The following is a 20,847-nucleotide window of genomic DNA, read 5'->3' on the forward strand; positions in this document are numbered from 1 at the left end:
TTGAGAAGAACAGGCCATTCAGCCCAACAAAGCTCGCCCGTCCTATCCACTTAATTCTTCCAAAATAATATCAAGTCGAGTTTTAAAGGTCCCTAAAGTTTCACTGCCCACCACACTACTTGGTGACTTATTCCATGTGTCTATAGTTCTCTGTGTGAAGAAAAACTTTCTAATGTTTGTGCAAAATCTACCCTTAACAAGTTTCCAACTTTGTAACCGTGTTCTGATTGCATTCATTTTAAAGTAACAGTCTTGATCCACTGTACTAATTTATAAACACTTCAATCATGTCACCTCTTAATCTCCTTTTGCTTAAGATGAAAAGGCTCAATTCCTTTAATCTTTCCCATAACTCATCCCTTGCTGTCCTGGAATCATCCTAGTTGCTCTTCTCTGGATTTTTCTAGAGCTGCTATGTCTGTTTGGTCCTGGAGACCAAAACTGTACACAGTACTCCAGGTAAGGCCTGACCAGTATGTCATAAATATATAAGCATAATCTCTTTGGACTTGTACTCCACACATATCATGCTGTATAACCTAACATTCTGTTAGCCTTCTTAATGGCTTCTGAACACTGTCTGGATCATGTTGATAATGACAAGTCCACTACATCTCCTAAATCCTTCTCATAAACATTTTTACTTCCTGCGTGTAATACTTTACATTTCCTGACATTAAATTTCATTTGCCCAAGCCTGTATGCTGTCCAAGTCCCGCTATGATGATTCAACAGATTCTAGATCATCTGCAAACTTAACCAGCTTGTTATTTATATTACGATCCAAATCATGTATGTATATTAAATATAGCAGATGCCCTAGCATTGACCCCTGAGGGACACTGCTGTTACATCATCTGATTCTGATAAAGTTCCTCACGCCTTCACCCTCTGCTTCCTGTGTCTGAGCCAATTCTGCACCCATCTACACACAACACCCATAGCCCCCACTTATTTTAGTCTGATGCCCATCCTCTCATGTGGTACCTTATCAAATGCTTTCTGAAAATCAAGATAAAAAATATCATATGCATGATTCGGATTGTATTGTTTTGTTGCTTCCACATAGTATTCCATCATATTAATAAAACACAATGCTATCTGTTCACTAAACTTCCTGTTGTTGCCATGTGCTGCTTAATCTTTTCCTTGCTTCCATTAATTTACCTGTAATGCAACTTAAGCTGTCTGGCCTACTAGAGTCTCTAGAGCAGGGGTGCCCACACTTTTTCGCCTTGCAAGCTACTTTTAAAATGACCTGGTCGAAATGATCTACCTACATTAATATATATATATATATATATACACTAGCAGAATACCCCCGCTTCGCAGCGGAGAAGTAGTGTGTTAAAGAAGTTATGAAAAACAAAAGGAAAAATTTTAAAAATAACGTAACATGATTGTTAATGTAATTGTTTTGTCATTGATATGAGTGTTGTTCTCATATCTATATATATCTATATATACAGTATATCTCTATCTATCTATATCTATATATATATATATCTATATGTATATATAGCAAAATACCCGCGCTTGGCAGCAGAGAAGTAGTGTGTTAAAGAAGGAAAGAGAAACAAAAGGAAACATTTTGAAAATAACGTAACATGATTGTCAATGTAAATGTTTTGTCACTGTTATGAGTGTCGCTGTGATATATATATATAGCAAAATACCTGCGCTTCGCAGCGATGTCGTGTTTTAAAGAAGTTATGAAAAAGAAAAGGAAACATTTTAAAAATAACGTAACATGATTGTCAAAGTAATTGTTTTGTTTATATGGCGGCAGCGTCACAAAGTTGTTTTCGTCTAGCTGCATCAGAAAATGTACCACGACGTCTGACATGCCTCCTTTTTAGTGTTTTCTCACAGCTTGGATTGCTACTGTCATAATGGGTTTGAGTCTACATATATATATTGTCACAAGAACGAGACATTGACAGATAAAGAGTTGGGGCAGCCACCCGTATATTGTGGTATCCTGGCTGCAAAAGTCGTTTTCTTTCAACAAAATACAGAGCACTGAAGTGCACACAACCGAGTCCAAAACAAGACTAAAGAAACAAAGGAAAAGGGGCAGGTTTTAAAGGGGGAGACAGGAAGTGAGGTCGTATGGATCCGGCACGTGGTCTTCCACCATTGGCTCGTAGCCGGAGGTGACATCAGAGGGACTGGAGCTGGTGTGGCCGACTTCCATTGGCTCAGTCCCGGAAGTGATGTCAGGTGGTCCAGGTGAAATCCCCCGGGGATGGTCTACAGGCAAGGGAGAAAAGAGTCAGTGCACTCTGCCACACCCGGCATGCCTCGAACTGCCTTCACTCAAGCCCTTTAGCTGCCTCCCATGCGCACGTGTGTGACAATATATATATATATATATACATATATGTACATACATATATGTACATACATATCTTCATATTTATATACAGTACATATCTACATATAGACATATATATATACACATACCTATCTACATCATATATACACACGCATACATACATACACAAACACAAATTATATATATGTGTGTGTATGTATGTATGTATGTATGTGTGTGTGTGTGTGTATATATATATATATATATAATGCACTGTAGATAGGTGTGTTTGTATATATATATATATATATACACATACATACAAACATACACACAGGTATATATATGTGTATATATATGTATGTGTCTATATGTGTGTGTATAGCTTTGGTCACTGAGTGCAAGGGAAAAATAATAAAATTAGTCTATAAGTTATTAAACAGTAAAACATTAACTTTTTAAGAAGTACAGGTACATTGAGCCCTACTGGAGTGGTTGCGGGTAAACTACATTTTAAAGACTGTGTAACAGAACAGGTAAGTAGCACTAACAGCAGCTAAAATGTATATGGATCATCTCTCGGTAGTAGATCCCTTTTGAAAGGCGCTACACGACGGCTGTGGTATAGAAATTACATTTTCTATGTGAACGTTCAAATTTCTGCCTCTGGTAATGTGCCTTACCGGCATTACCAGCAATTAAAGAAAATTAGTTTTGTGTCCTCTGCAGTGTTAAGAGAGAAAGGCTTTGGTTTGGGATAAAAGGTGTAAAGAAAGGAAAGTTGCCTTTTTCTTTTATATAGTATAGAGAGATGTGTTCGCTGATGATATGATCGCCTTTTGGGGACAGTTGCGATGGGTCTTGTGTAGACTGGTGAGACGTCCCTGCCATTAATTGGCTGTGATGGCACTGTCAGTCCTCCACTCGTGTGCGTGTCTTCATAATCTGAGCTGACGATCTCATAATCGTATACGTTGAAAAGAAAGTGCGAATCGCCTTAATATTAGTTTGCAGCGGTGTAGAAAAGGGGTCCCGTGTTTGCACTTGTCTGGGCTATAGCGCAGGGGGAGGAAGAAAAAAATTAAAAGTGCTCACTTTGACTTAAGGCAGAAGCGCAGTCAGCGTCTCAAAGGCCGCCACAGCTATGCATGCGCGCCGGCTGCTCGACTTTGCTGGGCAGGGGACCCAGTTTTGCAGACACGTTCATGATATCAAAAGTCTCAGCTCTTTTGAGGTCATTCATATATATATATATATATATATATATAAAATACCCGCCTGCAGCGGAGAAGTAGTGTGTTAAAAAGTAATGAAAAGAAAAGGAAACATTTTAATAATAACGTAACATGATTGACATTGTCATGAGTGTTGCTGTCATATATATGCCTGCCTAAATAAGTCACCCTCGCTTTGCTCTTACTTTTTTACCGTTCATTTAATCATGGCTAGTGGCGGAAAAATTATAAAATGGAAGGAGGATGGCTTTACCAAAACAATTATTGATGGCGAATCGATTATTCATAAAGCTTGAATTGGTGATCTGTTTTTCTGTGTTAATCTCATATTTTTTCATACTTCTTTTCAAACCAAGGTGGTGCAAGGGTAAAATGAATCGGGATGCGCTGATCAATGTAATCGGTGTACCAGGAAATCATGCATTGACAAAAGTTCCCCTTTGCTTGTAATGCAAAGTGTGATTAAATGCATTATTTTTTAAAGCGTTATGGAGCACATGCATCGAAGCTTCTCAGCTGTGCTTGTGCTAAGAAAAGGAAAGATTTTAAAAATAACGTAACACGATTGTCAATGTAACCTTTTGTAAGTAGTGCCTGGAGGATTCAGTGTGGAGAAACTCTAGAGACAGCGTGTGTATTAACTTGTGGATTTTTCTGTGAGTATTTGGTGGCAATGTGACGAAGTTGCTTCGAAAGACGCCGTTAGCCGCGGAGCTCAGCTCAGAACAAAATGAGGTGAATGGGAGGGAAGATGATGACGTGACTCCCCCACCCGCCTTAACTGTCAATCCCCCCAAACACAGTCTCGAATTTGCATAAGCACAGCCCTTCACGTGCAATTTTAACTTAGTTACAAAGTGATCAAAACTCTCGTTTATATCCTGCGTCCTCTCATTAAACTTGTATCCCGCATTACCTGTGGGCATGAGAAACGCCAGCGGCAGCCTGTCTATGAACTTAATTTTAACTTTAGGTTTACACCGTGCTTTCTTTCCGAAGTAGCAGCACTCATGAATATGGTTGTTTATGTCACTTGCTCGCTTTTTATTGTTTCACTGTCTTCTCAATTATATAATGCATGTTTTCTTCAGCGCTTTTTGGAGGTCTTCCTGGTTTTCTACGCACTGCGTTGACAGTCAGTTCACGTGATTACGTGGGAGGCATGATGATGTCACACGAAACTCCGCCCCCCACGGCTTTCAAGCTCAACTCCATTACAGTAAATGGAGAAAAATACCTTCCAGTTATGACCATTACACGTAGAATTTCGAAATGAAACCTGCACAACTTTTGTAAGTAAGCTGTAAGGAATGAGCCAGCCAAATTTCAGCCTTCTGCCCACATGGTAACTTGGAGAATTAGTGATGAGTCAGTCAGTCAGTGAGTCAGTGAGTCAGTCAGTGAGGGCTTTGCCTTTTATTAGTATAGATATACTGTATATATATAGCATTTTTAATATAGGGAGATCATTTCAACCTGGTCATTTTAGAAGTAGCTCGCAAGCCGAAAAAGTGTGGGCACCTCCGCTCTAGAGACTCTGGGGGCCCCAGGCAAAAAACTCCAAGGGACCCTCCATTTCACCCTCTCCTTAGTCTCAACATGGTACAGTTTATTACAATTATTTTAGTGCAAAGTCTAAATCAATAAGATCAAACACAAATCCTTTATTTAATTTCTTAGAAGAAAAAGTTTATATAAATAAAACACCACAATAAATACATGTTGACTGAAAATAAAAACACAACAATAATAGAATAAAATAAATGTTAAAAGTTGAAATAATTGGAAATAAATAAAATGTGAATAAACGTAAGGTGCACTTAGTAATAAAAAATAAATACAAATTGCACATCGTTACATTTAAAAATAAATTAAAAAGTACACATAAAAGAAATTTCAAAACTAAAAACAGACTAGTAAAGTTATTACTGTAAGTTTCAAAATTACTGTTTGCAGGTTTTGACAACCACTATGTCTTCCTTGTGTCTTCAAGACCCAGAATTGCTGACATCCATCCCTTCCCCTTGGAGAACTGATGTCACAGGTCAAAACAGAGCTATGTCAATTACTTAAACTGTCCATGGTGAGCCATCGCGAGACATGTGGCAAACTGTACATTACCCTTTTCCAATGAATACAATTGTGTATACGCGACCCAAAATCAGACAACCCATGAACCAAAATGGGTTATCGCCAACGAGGTTAATCTGATTCAGGGTCATGGTGGGCCATAAGACCATCCCACTTTAGGGCCCACTCACTCACGCACAGCCAATTTAGAATTTAGACCAGTTAACTTACTGTAGAATAGGCATCTTTGGAGATAAGATAGCAAAATTCATGTCGACACATGCCAAAAGTGCAAACTCCAAACAGATCAAATAAAGGATTCAAACTCAGCTTGATCTAGGAATCATTATCACAACCACTTGTACCTTTTCTTAATCTCTCTTTGTAATTCACACAACAATACTACTATTACTACTGCTGCTAAAACTTGGATCTTCTTTCAGTTTCAAATGAGAAGTCCATTTCAAAAACAGGAAATATGTCTTTGCAAATGAAATGATAGCCAAGATGGCAGCATTGCGACAGTAAACCTCTGTGAGGTTCAGCTTCAGGCAGCTTAACTAATGGAAGCTGTGTCTTCAGTGTTCCTCCTATGCTTGTCCCAGTTTTCTTAAATGCTCATAGCTGACCTGCCTACAGGTAACTGATACAAGGCATGTGCTTGAATTTCAGAAACTGGCATCTAGATGAGCCGTCATGTGGACATGAGATGTGTGTGGTCATGTACTACCAGCCTTCTGCATCTGTCGGGACCGAGGGGCTGTACATGTTTCAATGGAATGATGATAATTGTGAGACTAAGAATAATTTCATCTGCAAGTACTCTCAAGGTAAGTGAAGAACGCGATCTATAATTGCTTTAATTTGTGGATGGAGTAAGAAATTAAATAAAGTAAACACATCCATTTGTAAAGAGTTAGGAACCACTCTGTTTTCAGAAAGTGTGTGGGTTATTGATGTAGCACAATGATGAGTACTGCTGCCTCACAGAACTCGCATCTTGGGTTCAAATCCTGTGCATGGTTGCTGTCAGTACGTAAATATTAATAAATAACGTTATCACATTTCAGTACAGTAGAATGTCCAGGTGGGGCTTGGCCTTGGTTAATTTGGAGGTTTTTTGTCTTCTTTTACATGGCCTTCTGACTTTAATATACCCAAAAATAACCGGAATCTGTACCTGATGTGCAATCTAGACTTAGTTGCGAATTTCGCCGCTATGCGTAGCATTCTTATAGTATTCTGTGGCAGTCCACCATGTGGCGTTGATCTGTATTGTTCGTATAGCATTCCGTGTCGGTTTTTCTTGGTGCTTATTAAATGTGTTCTTTGATTTGTGTGATGGGTGATCATAAAGAACTGCGAGTCTGCATTAGATTTTGTTTTCTCTTAAGGAAAACAGCTGCTGAAACTGTAGTGGTGGTTGAAACTGCTTTTATAAGCTTTAAGTAAAACACAGGTTTCAAATGAGGGCAAATGTTACTTGTGGACCAACCTAGATCTGGCCGACCTTCCTCAATGAAAAATGATGAAAAGCTTGAAAAAGTTTGTAATGCAATTTACGGAGATCGTCGTCGGACTATTGAACAGATTTCTGAATTGACTTGTGTGTCTTGGAGTTCTTGCCACCTTCCCTACTCGCCTGGTCTTGCTCCGTGTGACTTCTTCCTGTTTCCACCTATTAAAAAAGAACTCAAAGGAAAGCGTTTTTCTACCGTGGAGGAAGTCAAAGAAAAATCGCTGCAGGCATTGGACGTTTCTATTCAGCAATTCAAAAAATGTTTTCACCAGTGGGAAAACTGTTGAGACAAATGCATTAATTCAAATGGAGAGTACTTTGAAGGAGACTAAAGTTTCAGTAAGTAAAAATTATTAAAACAATTTTCTTTTTTTAATTCCGGTTATTTTTGGGTACCCCCTTGTATGTTATTAAATCGTAAAACTTAAAAACTGCCTGAAGTCAACTTAAGTTGATTTGCATTCACTACTGATAGTATTTTTCAATCTTTTCTTTTTGGTTTTATAATTGTATTTTTTCCTCAGTATTTATAAGGTGCTTTAAATTGACACTTACGGATGAAAATGTCCCGTACAATTAAATGTTCTTGTTCTCCATATGTTTGAGTGGATTTTTTCTGAGTTCTGCATTTTTCTTCCCCATTCCCAAAGACAGGTTAGTTGCCAATTCCATACTGAGTGTTTCTTTATGTGTTATATATACTTGTGTTCTGTTTTGTGTATTGTATTTACCTCATTTTTTGACACCCACTGCATGCACAACCTACCTGGAATTGGGGGGTATTGGGGGAGTCTGTCTTTCTGAATTGCCTTTCCAGTTTTTCCATTTTTTTCCCTACAAGGGTTCTTTTTGGGGGAGTTTTTTCTTGTCTCGAGGCTGGGGGGCTGTTAAAAAACAAGGCCTGTTAAAGCACATTGCAAAATTCCTTGTGTGATCTTGGGCTATGCAAGAAATACATTGTTGTTGTTTTTACAGTTTTGTAGTGGTTCAGAAATGCTAAGATTCACACCATCCAAAAATGGTGAATTATTTATTTTATTACTGGGACCCCAGGAACACAGCCAGCCTTGACCCGGCATGCATACAGTCAAACAGAGAGACATGCAATAAAAAAGTTCAAATGAATTGATAAAAAAAAGTATACATTAAAGAAATAAAAGAAAAAAAAAACAATTATTAGACAGACAAAGTTCATGCAAATTCCCCCAACTGTGATAAATATTATACAAACACTAGGCAGAGAACACCTGACCAGTCACTAAGCAGAAAACAGTTAATGATAAACACTCACAATACAGTCCACAAACAGTTTGATTCCACAGATGCGATGATGGTGAAAATGAAAGAAGATGCCAAGGGAACAGTTTCCTGAACATAATGAAAGTTTTGTCCTACCATGTTCCATTTATTATGTGAAGATCTATTGAAGTTGTGCACATTCCCTTGACAAAAACGTTTACAAACCCAGGCAAACTCCTACGAGCAAGCAAGCACAAGACACACACACATAACTCCAGAAAGAAACTGTGATCTTATGAGTGACTTGTAATCCAGAGGTAGGGTAAAGCTTGGAAATTCAAAAGATGGACTTTTGTCCTTTTTTTTTTTGGCTTCCCGTGGTACACCTTTAAAGTTGGCACAGAAACCCCCCCCCAGGCGAAGTACTACCAGGGCTGCTAGTATTTGCAGTTACTGTAATTCTAGTAGTGCTGCAACAGACTGGCACATCATCCAGGGCTGTTTCCTGCCTTCCACTCAGAGCTACTGTTATGTTAATGATTTGCAAGAATTTCATCACAATAACAGAACAATAAAAGGATGGCAGCTGGGTAACAGGTCATCTTTAAATTGGGTGAGCAGCTTGGCTGCCTGGTAACCCCTACTAGTAGTTTCAGCATTGTCACATGTAAAGAATACACTGAAAATCTTACTTGCATGGTCAACCAACATGTAACACATTAACATTCTTGGGTGGCATGATAAACAATTCTGTATTAAGATACAGAACTTCATTTTAATTAATAGAAAATGCAAATCAGCTTACCTGATGTACTCCTTAACACCATTTTCATACCATATGTTCAATTTTGCTTCCAGTCGCTTGACACCTTCAGTTTGGTAACATATAATTTAACTGTAGATAAATGTTGTTACTGAGCACCAACATCTTACATTTACCTTGTTGTGGTCTGATTTTCGATGACCATAGGTTTAACTTATTGGTCAGCAGCAAGTACAGGCACAGTGCAGTTTTTCACATATAATAGTAGTAATAGTAGTAGTATTGTCACATGTACAGAGTACAGTGAAATTCTTCCTTGCATGCTTAATCAACATGAAACACATCACTACACTCCAGATCACTACACGCCATAAAAAACAAGAATGTGTTAAAAGCGCAATTTCATTTTCATCAATAGAAATCACTAATTGGCTTTCCTGGCTGAACTTCTTACTCCTGCTTAGTCCATTGCAGAGCACACTCACTGTTCCTGCTGCCAGCACTGAAACAGACCATGCAATATCTTATGTCTTGGCAGAACCCTGAATGGCCTCCTTCTCCTAAGCAGGACTAAGCAGGTTTGAGTGTGGCTTGTTCGAGAGTTCACAGCCCGTATTATTCCTTCAAACCGATTGTGACTTCACAGGGGAGATTAATGCTTTGATGTGGCGCATAAAATGGCCCACCAGGGTAGTGGCTATGAAGAGTGATGCAGTGCGAAGTTCACAGGGGACCCCTCTTGCTTTGAAGCAGTTGCTATTTCATGAGGGAGATTATCGCAAGGTGTGGTGCATTAGAGAGGTGGCTATGAAGAGTGATGCAGTGCAAAGTGAGGCACCCTGTCTTCACCAATTACTCTCCAAAGTCTACTAACAGATTTGTAAGATGGTGCCAATGCTTGTGGTCAACCAATCACCATGACAATTCCTGATTGAACAAAAAGTGCGTACCCTGGAGTAGGAGCTAAAAATGTACAAGGAACTGAAAATGGCTCGAGTCCCTGTGGTGGGAATGCTACAAAAGTTCCTCAGCTTCTAAAAACTCCCTGGCTCCTGAAAAATGTTCCTGCAGTGGCAAAGAACCTATTCACATAATCTGTGCGGCACAAGATTCTAGATCACCCAGAGTCATCAGTACCAGTTATTTGAAATTGCAATCTACGCTGTTTGCATACTGAGTGTTATTGGTGGACATGTGGACGATTCACAGTACCAGGGAATATCTCACTGACGTGTCTCAATTCAGTGGCATAGCTAGAGTTCGTGCCGCTCAGGGAAGGGCAGTGCTTCAATTTGCAGCCCTCCAACATATCTGAAAATGTTAACCTATTTAAATAGAAAATTAAAATGACGTATAGAGAAAAAATAAGATAAATTGTGCATAGATTTATTCATATATAGAGAAACAGCAATAATTTTTCACGTATAATTATTTATAAGCATCAACTTGACAAGAATATAGTATAGACACACTGATAAGCCATGTTCTAATTATTAATAATAATAAGTAATACATTTTATTTATATAGTGCCTTTCCCATGCTCAAGGCACTTCACAGAGTTTAAGAAAGAATGGCAGGGTATACAGTATATGGCATTGTACTAAACCAGATAAATAAATAAAGAAGATTAAGACAGTAAATTCAGAGAAAAATCCTAACAGACAACATAATTGATGGTCTAGCACACACACACACACAGGTTACATGAGCATCTTGACATAGAGGTGAACTTAAAGAAGGCTAATAAAGTCATGCAGAGCTAAAAGCCCTCCTGAACAGATGAGTTTTGAGTTGTTTTTTAAAAGAATTCACGGAGTCAGCTGACCTGAATAATTTCGGGAGGTCATTCCAGAGTCTGGGCGCTATACAGCTGAAGGCCCTGCTGTCACCCATGGAGTGTAGATTAGTGTGGGGCACAACAAGAATGCCAGAATCAGAGGACCTTAGTGGGCAGACAGGCACATAGTGATGGAGAAGGTCACTGATGTAGTTTGGCGCAAGGTTATTTAAGGCTTTGTAGGTTATTAGTAGGATTTTATATTCGATTCTGTAAGACACGGGGAGCCAGTGAAGGTGGAGCAGGACGGGTGTGATGTGCTCGCTGCTGCTGGTTCGAGTAAGGACTCTTGCAGCTGAGTTTTGAATAAGCTGGAGCTGTGATATAAGATTAGAAGGGGCACCTGCCAGTAGGGAATTACAATAATCGATGCGTGATGTGATAAAAGCATGGACAAGTTTCTCAACATTAGAATAGGAGAGGAAGGATCGAACAAGAGATATGTTACGGAGGTGAAAGTAAGAACGTTTCTTAATGTGATTTATGTGGGTGGAGTAAGAAAGGGAGGAATCAAAAATGACACCAAGATTCTTTGCAGTAGAGGCAGGTCTGATGAGATCACCACCAAGATTGACTGTGAAGGAGCTCATTTTATTAAGTTGCACTTTGGTCCCAATTTGCAGGAGTTCAGTTTTGTTGCAAAACAAAACAATAATTATAATTAAATATCATTACGCTGCGAAAACCAGAACCAGTGCAGTGTACAAGTGATGGGTGGGGATGTTTTCTGCGCAGAGCAAGAATGCATTCGGATTGATAACAAAACAGAATTATAAATTGTAAATTAGTTTTTTATCTTCCTAGAAATTATCAGTGTAATGCTTATGTTTATTTTTGTTATTGGCTCATAAATTTCAACTGCTGTGTCTGATGCCGTCACAGGACAGTCTGAAAATAATTTTTGCATTTGTGGATACAAATCAGAGAATTTTACTTTTTTCATTCACGAATGATATTTTTCCAAACCCTGCTGCTTACACACGAATTGTACTGAGCCTTTTGACCAATAATACCACCCTCAAAAATGTGCCGCCCCGGGCAGTCCACCCCCTTCCGCCCGCCCCTAGCTATGCCACTGTCTCAATTGCACCGTTTTTCCTTCCCCTGCACGTTTAGCTTGAGCTCAGCCTGTTATGTCAACACTGCTTTACTTACTCCTTCCTTTTCCTGTTTCTTTTTACTGTCCACTGTGAGATGTGGCCGGCTTGTCATCCCGGCCAATACCCCCAGGCCGCCAGATGGAGCCCTCCCTGCAGTATGGAGGTGCCCCGAAGACCAGCAGCGAGTCATGGACTATGTAGTTTTTATACAAGACCCTGCTGGATACCACAGGAGCCACAAGAGGGAGCTGCAGGGAGGACCAAAGACTTATTTGTGCCCTATGACCCGGACGTTCGTCAAAGAAAGAGCGACGGGCTTCCAAGGTGAAGAAAAGGACTTTTTACCTGACCCGGAAGAGATACAAGATCACATGGACTGGGGATTGAGAACACTTCCGGGTCAGGGTATTTAAAAGGACTACGGGAGCTCCCAGACGGCGAGCTGAGCTGGGTCCAAGGGTGGCAACGCGTCTGGGAGTGGAGGATTGAGTTATTGTTATTGTATTTGTGATTGTATAAATATAGAGGAGGAGAGGGTGGTTTGTGCACTGTGGAGATTTAATAAAGTCAAATTTTGGACTTTTATCTGGTGTTTGGAGTCGTGGACAAGGGTTCAAGGGAGCGATAGCGCCCCCTATCTGTCATACCACATAAAATCACCCACAAGCATCTCAACAGGACCATGAGTACCATGTAGGGTTGTTAAATGGCTCAGTTACACTTGTGGGGAAACCTTCCCAAACTGTGGTGAGCCACCTTGTATACACCAACTGCTTATGTGTGACTGGACATCTGTGATACTTAATGGCACTATACAAAGGTGCTGTGCCTGGCAGTGAAAACTCTGTTCTGTTTTGGGAGTAAATGCCCGACAGCCCAATTGGCTTTTTGTATGATCATCTTCTCCTTGGTCTCTTTTGATACCCCAAACTGTGGCCATCATGGGCTTTCCCTAAAAGTGTGCCCTGGCTTAGAGAGCATGCAGCAATTCAATTTTCAATTTTTCTAACTGGCTGCGAAAGATGTTTCAGAACTTCACTTGACATAATATTGGAGAAATCTGGTAAACTGGATTGTTGAGCTTTGTTGAACTAAATGGTCTTTTCTCATTAAAATTGTTCTAATGTTGTAATTTTCAATTTCATTAATAATGAAGCCCTTAGTTACAAACAACACTGGAAGATTGTTTTTGCTCTGTGGCATTGATGTGGACAGTACAGAAGATGCCCCAATCCCTAGCTAACGCTCTACTTCACCTTATTCTACTTTAGCTGAAAGCTTGGCAAGTCTGGAGCACCACAATGGCTTGAGTGACCATACCAAGTACTAGCATTACAGCAAAACCCTCCAAACTGTTGACTTGTTCAAGCACTTCACAGTAGTAAATCAAGCAGCTAAATGTCATTTTGTTCTGAAAAACTGAAAAGTGTGCAGCAGTGAAGGGCACAGTGCCCATAAATTCTGTCCTAAGGCAGATGCCTACTTGTGAACAGGCAGTTCTGTGAATTCTGCAAAGGGCAGGTTGTGTCCTGTGCGTACACGTAGTACTTTGTTTTGATAACTCTATCATTGAGATTTTCTTTCAGAAAAGATCCTGCTGTGTGTCTTTTATGATTCATAATTAGATAACAGGCTGTGGGCTTTTTTTTATACTTTAAACAGGAACAGAATGTATTTTTGAAAAGGCCAGGTGTTTCACACTTATTCCTATTTCACATATTTAAGCCACCAGAGGGCACCAGTACTCAGCACTCCATGTCACATGAAAATAAGGCTAAGAACAAAGCATCACTGCTCAATAAACTAAAATGATTGTCCCCATTGAGAAAAAGCCTCTGCCAGAGCAATTGGGGTCAAAAATAATAAGCTCCTAGGATTTTATAGTGCTGCGGTGGGCTGGCGCCCTGCACCCTGTGTTGGCTGGGATTGGCTCCAGCAGGCCCCCGTGACCCTGTAGTTAGGATATAGAGCAGGGGTGTCAAACTCCAGTCCTGGAGGGCCACAGTGGTTGCAGGTTTTCATTCTAACCTTCTTTTTTATTAGTGACCAGTTTTTGAGTCTAATTAACTTCTATAGCCTTGGCTTTAATTAGCTTGACTCAGGCCCCTTAGTTGTTTTTTCCTTAATTAGCAGCCGGACAGTAATGAGACATAAAACAAGCAGGACATGACCAGCTCACCTGTACCCATCAAACAAAATTTGAAAATAAAGATGAAGGTCTCAGTAAGGTTGATCCCTCAGGTTAACAGAATATCAACAGTTTTAGAAATGTCTGCTGTGGCAAAAAGAGAGCAGCAACAAGGCATAGAATTGAATAACGGGTTTAATTAACAGTGAGAATCAGCTTCTCATTAAGGAACCGGTTGGAGTTTGAAGCCCCAATTTAGCTGGTCATCTGTTGGCTCGTTTCATGTCTCATTTCTGTTTGGCTGTCATTTAATACTTAAGACAGGGCTATTAAATACTTAAAACTATTAATATTTAATACTTCAAAACAGGGCTATTAAAATAGAGAGAAAAGAAGTTAATTAGCAGTGAAAACTGGACACTGATTAGGAAGGGTTAGAAAGAAAATCTGCACTCACTGCGGCCCTCCAGGCCTGGAGTTTGACACCTGTGATGTAGAGGGTTGGATAATGAATGGATGGATGGATTTTCTAGTGGTGGCAACTGGGATGAGTTTCATTTAGACTCAGTGGGTAGCACTTTAGCTTAGGTACTGCAAAAATGCATCTATTACTCATGTACTATTATGTAATAAGACCTTAACATACACATGTTTGGGTCGTCATAACACTTAAAAAGTATCAGTAAGGTGTTTATTTGTCTCTGCAATGTGACCTACTAGCAAAATGTCACTTTGGAGTGGTCTGTGTTTGCTTAAATGAGACACATTTCTGTTGATATTACATATTTAATATAAGAGATGTCAATCTTTCATATTAACAAGTCAGTTTTACCATTATATCAATATGCCCCACTGCCCAGAGACAAATAACTCATCAAATTATGTTTTATAAGTGTTAAGAAGACCAAAAGAAGCCTTTGTTAAGGTCTTGTTACATAAGAGTAAATTAATAATAGATGCATTTTTGTAGTACCTGAACTAAAGTGTTACCAAAAATTGAAATTTAACCCCTTCATAATACTTTCCCTACATACTGCATATATACAGAGCCTGTAAAAAGTAGTCAGTCCCTTGGAAGTTTTCACATTTAAGAATTATGCAGCACTACATCACAGTTGATTTACTTTGGCATTTTTGATCAACAGAAAAAAAAAATAATTTCAAAGTGAAAAGAGATCTCTGCAAAATGATCTAAATTAATTATAAAAATAAAACACAAAATAACTGATTGCCTAAGTATTTAGTAGCTGCACCTTTGACAGTTGTTTTGGCCGTCAGTCTGTGTGCACAGCTCTGTCTCCATCAGTTTTGCACATCTGGACGCTGACATTTTTCCCCGATTCTTCTTTTCAAAGTTGCTTAAGCTCTGTCAGGTTGCATGGTGGTTGTGAGTGAAAAGCTTTTTTCCAAGTCTGGCAACAAATTCTCAGTTGCTTTGCAATCTGAACTCTGACCCAGCCACTCCAAGACATTAACATTGTTGTTTTGAAGCCATTCCTGTGTAGATTTGGTTTTATGCTTGTGGTTGTTGTCTTGCAGGAAAGCAGGTCTTCTCATAAGCTACAGATTTCTTGCTTTAGGTTTTTCTCCAGGATTTCTCTGTATTTTCCTGCATTTATTTTTCCTCTCATACCCTTTCCAGAAACTTCTACAGTGAAATATCCTCACAGCATAATGCTGCCACCACCATGCTTTAAGGTAGGGATGGTGCATTTGTGAAAATGCGCAATGTTTGGACATGGCATCTAGTCTGATGGCTAAAAAGCTCAAATGTAGTCTCGTCAGACCATAGAACCTTCATCCAACAGACTTCAGAGTCTCACACATGCCTGCTGACAAAATTTCATGTGTACTTTTTAACAGTGGTTTATGGTGGCTCTGATTCTAAGGATCTGACCCAGCAATTGGAAGGTTGCCGGTTCGAATCCCATAAACGTAACAAGTGACTTTACTCCATTGAGCCCTTGAGCAAGACCCTCAACCTGCAATTGCTTTGTCCTGGGTATGGCGTTAATCTCCAATTTATAAGGAAAGCTTGGGGGTTGGTGGCAGGAATGGCACTCCAGCCCGCTGCACTTGGGTAACAATCCAGGTGGTTCATTGTGTGGCGCATCTGCGGCATGCTGTAATCAGCGTGTGCTCCAGACCTCTCCCTCTCTCACTCTCTCAGTAAACTGTGACTGGTGAAGAACGCAGGCAACAGTTGCTGTACGCACAGGTCCTGTAATCTCAGCCACTGTATCTGGTAACTTCTTCAGAATTCTCATAGGTCACTTGTTGGCGTCCCTTGCTAGTCTTCTTCTTTTATGATCACTCAGTTTTTGTGGATGGCCTGCTCTAGACAGGTTTTCAGCTATTCCATACTCTTCCCGTTTCTTAAAGGCTGATTTCACTGCACTCCAAAGGATTTTCAGTGACTTGGATATTTTCTTGCATTCATCTTCTGACTTGTACTTTTCAATCACCTTTTCACAGAGTTGCTTGGTGTCTTCTTTTGTCTTTATTGTGTAGATTAGGGCATGATACTGACTGACCACAAGTTGGACCTTCCCGATAAGGAGCATTTCTACTACAATCATTTGAAACCCCTTGACTACAGAGAGGCGATCTCCACTGAACTAATTATGCGACTTCTAAAAACAGATGGCTGCACCAGCAATGACTTAGGCGTGTCATATTCATAAGAATGAATACTTATGCAATCAATTATTTTGTGTTTTATATTTGTAATCAATTTAGACTGCTTGGCAGAGATCTCTTTTCACTTTGACATTAAGATGTTTTCTTTCTGTTGATCAGTGTAATATAAAACAATTAAACCCATTGTCATTCAATGCTGCATAACAATAAAACATGAAAACTTCCAAGGTGGGATGAGTACTTTATGTAGATTATACAGAGTCATGTATAGAGTACGGTGAAATTCCTACTTTCATTAATCTATTTTCAAATCTGAGCAGGTCGCAGGAATGCTGGAGGCTATCCCAGCAAGCATCAATGCAGAAACAACCTCTGGACAGGGCGCCAGGCCATCGCTGGGTGAACACACACACACGCACACACAAGGGTCGTTTAGTAATGCCAGTTCACCTAACCTGCGTGCCCTTGGACTGTGGGAGAAAACTGGAGCACCCATGGACATTCAATAATATATAATACATTAATATATAATACATAAATATTACATGCAATAATATATGCAATAATGGACATGCAATAATAGTTTTGATATGTGTAGGGAAAAGTAAAAAAAAATTCCCTTCAGTAAATATTTATAGATCTTGTCCCTAATAGGAATCAATCTAAATAAGACACTTAAGACCAACTTCTTTGATATAAAATTGCATTGGTGTTGTACTATTAATACAGTAAAACCTTATAATCCATACAACACTGTGACCACAAGGGGGTGCCAGAGAGATCCAAACCCAAGACACAGCAATACATCTCGCGTTAATTAATATAATAAAATAACGGAGAATTATTTCACATGGCAGTTCTCTTTGCCAGTAATTGGCCACAATAATAAAAATACACAATTATAACCAGTTCTTCCTCCATCTCTACCTTCACAGAGTGTTGCCCACTGCCTCCTAGCTCTGAATCAAGTGAAGTCAGACCCAGGAATGCTTCCGATGTCACAGTATGTCCTTGAAGAAGCACTTTGGGGCAGTAGAAAAAATAGGGAGGGACAACACCCTCTCTTGATGCCCAGGGACCCCAACAGACTCCATCTCCCAAGCATCCCTGCAGGAGTCTCGACTGGGTTCCCATATGAGGACCAGTGCCGCCTGACGTATGAGGGATGGAACCACTCTCAGTTGTTGGCTTTTCTCAGTCTGTCTGCCGTAGTGCACTGGCCCGGTGCAAATTTATTTCTTTGTCCCTCCGGTCAGTTTGCTTGGGCCATCATACTGGCATCCAGTCCAGATAATGGGATGTGCTCCGTTCTGGGTGGGATGCCCATTCTGAAACCCACTTTACTCAACTCAGGCATTAGGGTCTATGGCTTATCCCAAAAGTACTGCACATAAGATGGGATACAACCCCACACAGGATGAAAGTCCATTGCAGGGCCCACTCATACACACTTGGCCAGTTTGAAAATACTAGTTATCCTAAACTGTATCTCTTTGGAAATGAGCAAGGAAAACTGGAGTATAGGAGGAAAACCCATGCAGATATGGGGTGGGGTCTGCACCTAGGTAATAATGGGGCTTTGATCAAAGTGTAGCAGTGCTAACCACTGTGTCACCAGTCAATAAAGAAGACAGTTTATCCTAAATATGTCATCCAGTTCCCCCATGAGATTACTTTACATGATAAACTGTTACGTGGATTTACATAACAGTAGACTTAATACAAGATTATCAAATAATGCACTACACGTATATAGCAGCAAAAATAAATGCTATGCAAAACAATCCACAGCTCAAGACAGCCAAATCACAAAGGTAAATAGGTCATCAATTCAATGTAGGATTAGCAGAAAGGTTTGTGTTTAGCTTCAATCTGGCCTCTACTGCTGAAGGTGCATCACAGATATCTAGGAGAGCCAATGACAGCAGGCACCAGAAAGCTGAAAGAAATGACATACAGTCCAGCATGCAAAATACACATTTAGAGAATGATGGTCAAGAGTCTCATTTAGGTCATTACATCAGTTCTGGTGTCAGGGAAGAGCTAAAGTAACGAACTTCCAGAAGCTTTTTTGTAAAGAAAGTTACTGTGCACTAACTGAATGTCTGCTTATCACGTCAGCCAATCTCGAGTCTCTTTATCCCTATAAATGCACATCTGACACTTCAGTTGTTCCTTTATATAAGGTCAGTGCACCTGGAGCTCGGATTTTACAATCTCTGTGAGTAGGTCTTGATAGTTTGGTTGCTTTAGACATGGAGAAAATTAAAACTGATAAAAATTGAGTCCAATGATTGATTGTGCACTGAGTTGCCAGTTCATTATGTTTACCTATCTAGTGGCATGTTATGTCTCCCTCGGCCTTCAGAATAGCATGGATTTCTATTAGAACATTAGAACAATAGAACACTCTAGACGCGAACAGGCCATCCAGCCCAAAAAAACATTGAGTCGAGTTTTGAAAGTCCCTAACGTCTTACTGTCTACCACACTACTTGGTCACTTATTCCAAGTCTCTATGGTTCTTTGTGTAAAGAAAAACTTCCTAATGTTTGTGCGAAATTTACCCTCAAGTTTCCAACTGTGTCTCCGTGTTCTTGATGAACTCATTTTAAAATAACAGTCTCGATCCACTGTACTAATTCCCTTCATAATTTAGAAACACTTCAATCATGTCACCTCTTAATCTTCTTTTGTTTAAACTGTATAGCCTTAGCTCTTTTAATCTTTCCTCATAATTCAAACCCTGTAGCCTTGGAATCAGCCTAGTCGCTCTTCTCTGGACCTTTTCTACTGCTGCTATGTCCTTTTTGTAGCCTGGAGACCAAAACTACACACAGTACTCAAGATAAGGCCTGTCACAAAACTCTCACAGAGTCATAGTAAGGTTTGGGGCAGCCACCTGTATAATTGGTTTCCTGGCTGCAAAAGTCATTTTTAAATGAATACTGCACTGATGTGCACACAACCGAGACCAAAACAGGACTGAGGGACTAGAGAAAAGGTGTAGGTTTTTAAAGGGGAAGACAGGAAGTGAGACCATAGTGATTGGCCTCATGGTCTTCAGCCATTGGTTCGAGTCTGGACCTGACATCACAGGGGCCGGGGCCGGCAAGGTCTTCTTCCATTGGTTTGGTCCCGGAAGTGACGTCAAGAGAGCCAGGTGGGATCTCCCGTGAATGGTCTACAGGAAAGAGAGAAAAAGAGTCAGTGCACTCTGCCACATCCCAGCATGCTTCGGAACCGCCCTTACTCAAGCCCTTTAGCTGCCTCCCATGCGCACGTGTGTGACAAGTCTCACAAGTGAAATATAAAGGTTGAGCATAACCTCCCTGAACTTGTACCCCACACATTGTGCTATATATCCTAACATTCTGTTAGCCTTCTTAATGGCTTCTGAACACTGTCAGGAATTTGATAGCTTAGAGTCCACTTTGACTCCTAAATCCTTCTCATAAGGTGTACTCTTGATTTTCTGACCGCCCATTGCATTTTCAAACCTAACATTTTTACTTCCTATGTGTAATACTTTACATTTACTGACATTAAATTTCATCTGCCACAAATCTGCTCAAGCCTGTATGCTACCCAAGTCCTTCTGTAATGATATAAAGGATTCCAAATTATCTGCTAATTCAACTATCTTGGTATCATCTGCAAACTTAACCATCTTGTTACTTATATTTCTATCTAAATCATTTATATATATATTAAAAATAGCAGTGGCCCTAGCACTGATCCCTGTGGAACACCATTCCTAACATCGGCCAGTTCTGATGAGGTTCCTCGCACCATCACCCTCTGCTTCCTGTGTTTGAGCCAATTCTGCATCCATCTAAAAACATCACCCTGAACTCCCAGTTCTTTTAATTTGATGCCCAACCTCTCATGTGGCACCTCATCAAATACTTTCTGAAAGTCCAGATAAATAATATCATATGCACCATTCTGATCATATCCTTTTTTTGCCGCCTCATAGAATTCCAGCATGTTAGTAA

At 39.9% G+C, this 20,847-nt stretch overlaps 1 protein-coding gene across 3 annotated transcripts in view; it reads left to right on the forward strand.

The window, feature by feature from the left end:
- layna (layilin a) overlaps positions 1-20,847 on the forward strand; it is a 93,121-nt gene that overhangs the window by 19,970 nt on the left and 52,304 nt on the right. For all 3 annotated transcript variants that reach the window (XM_039763953.1, XM_039763955.1, XM_039763952.1), the window contains one exon: positions 6,295-6,452. In XM_039763953.1, coding sequence (XP_039619887.1) covers positions 6,295-6,452 — 158 coding nt within the window. The remainder of the gene's footprint in view (positions 1-6,294; positions 6,453-20,847) is intronic.

Source organism: Polypterus senegalus, chromosome 9 (assembly GCF_016835505.1).
Source record: "Polypterus senegalus isolate Bchr_013 chromosome 9, ASM1683550v1, whole genome shotgun sequence".
Classification (NCBI taxonomy): domain Eukaryota; kingdom Metazoa; phylum Chordata; class Cladistia; order Polypteriformes; family Polypteridae; genus Polypterus; species Polypterus senegalus.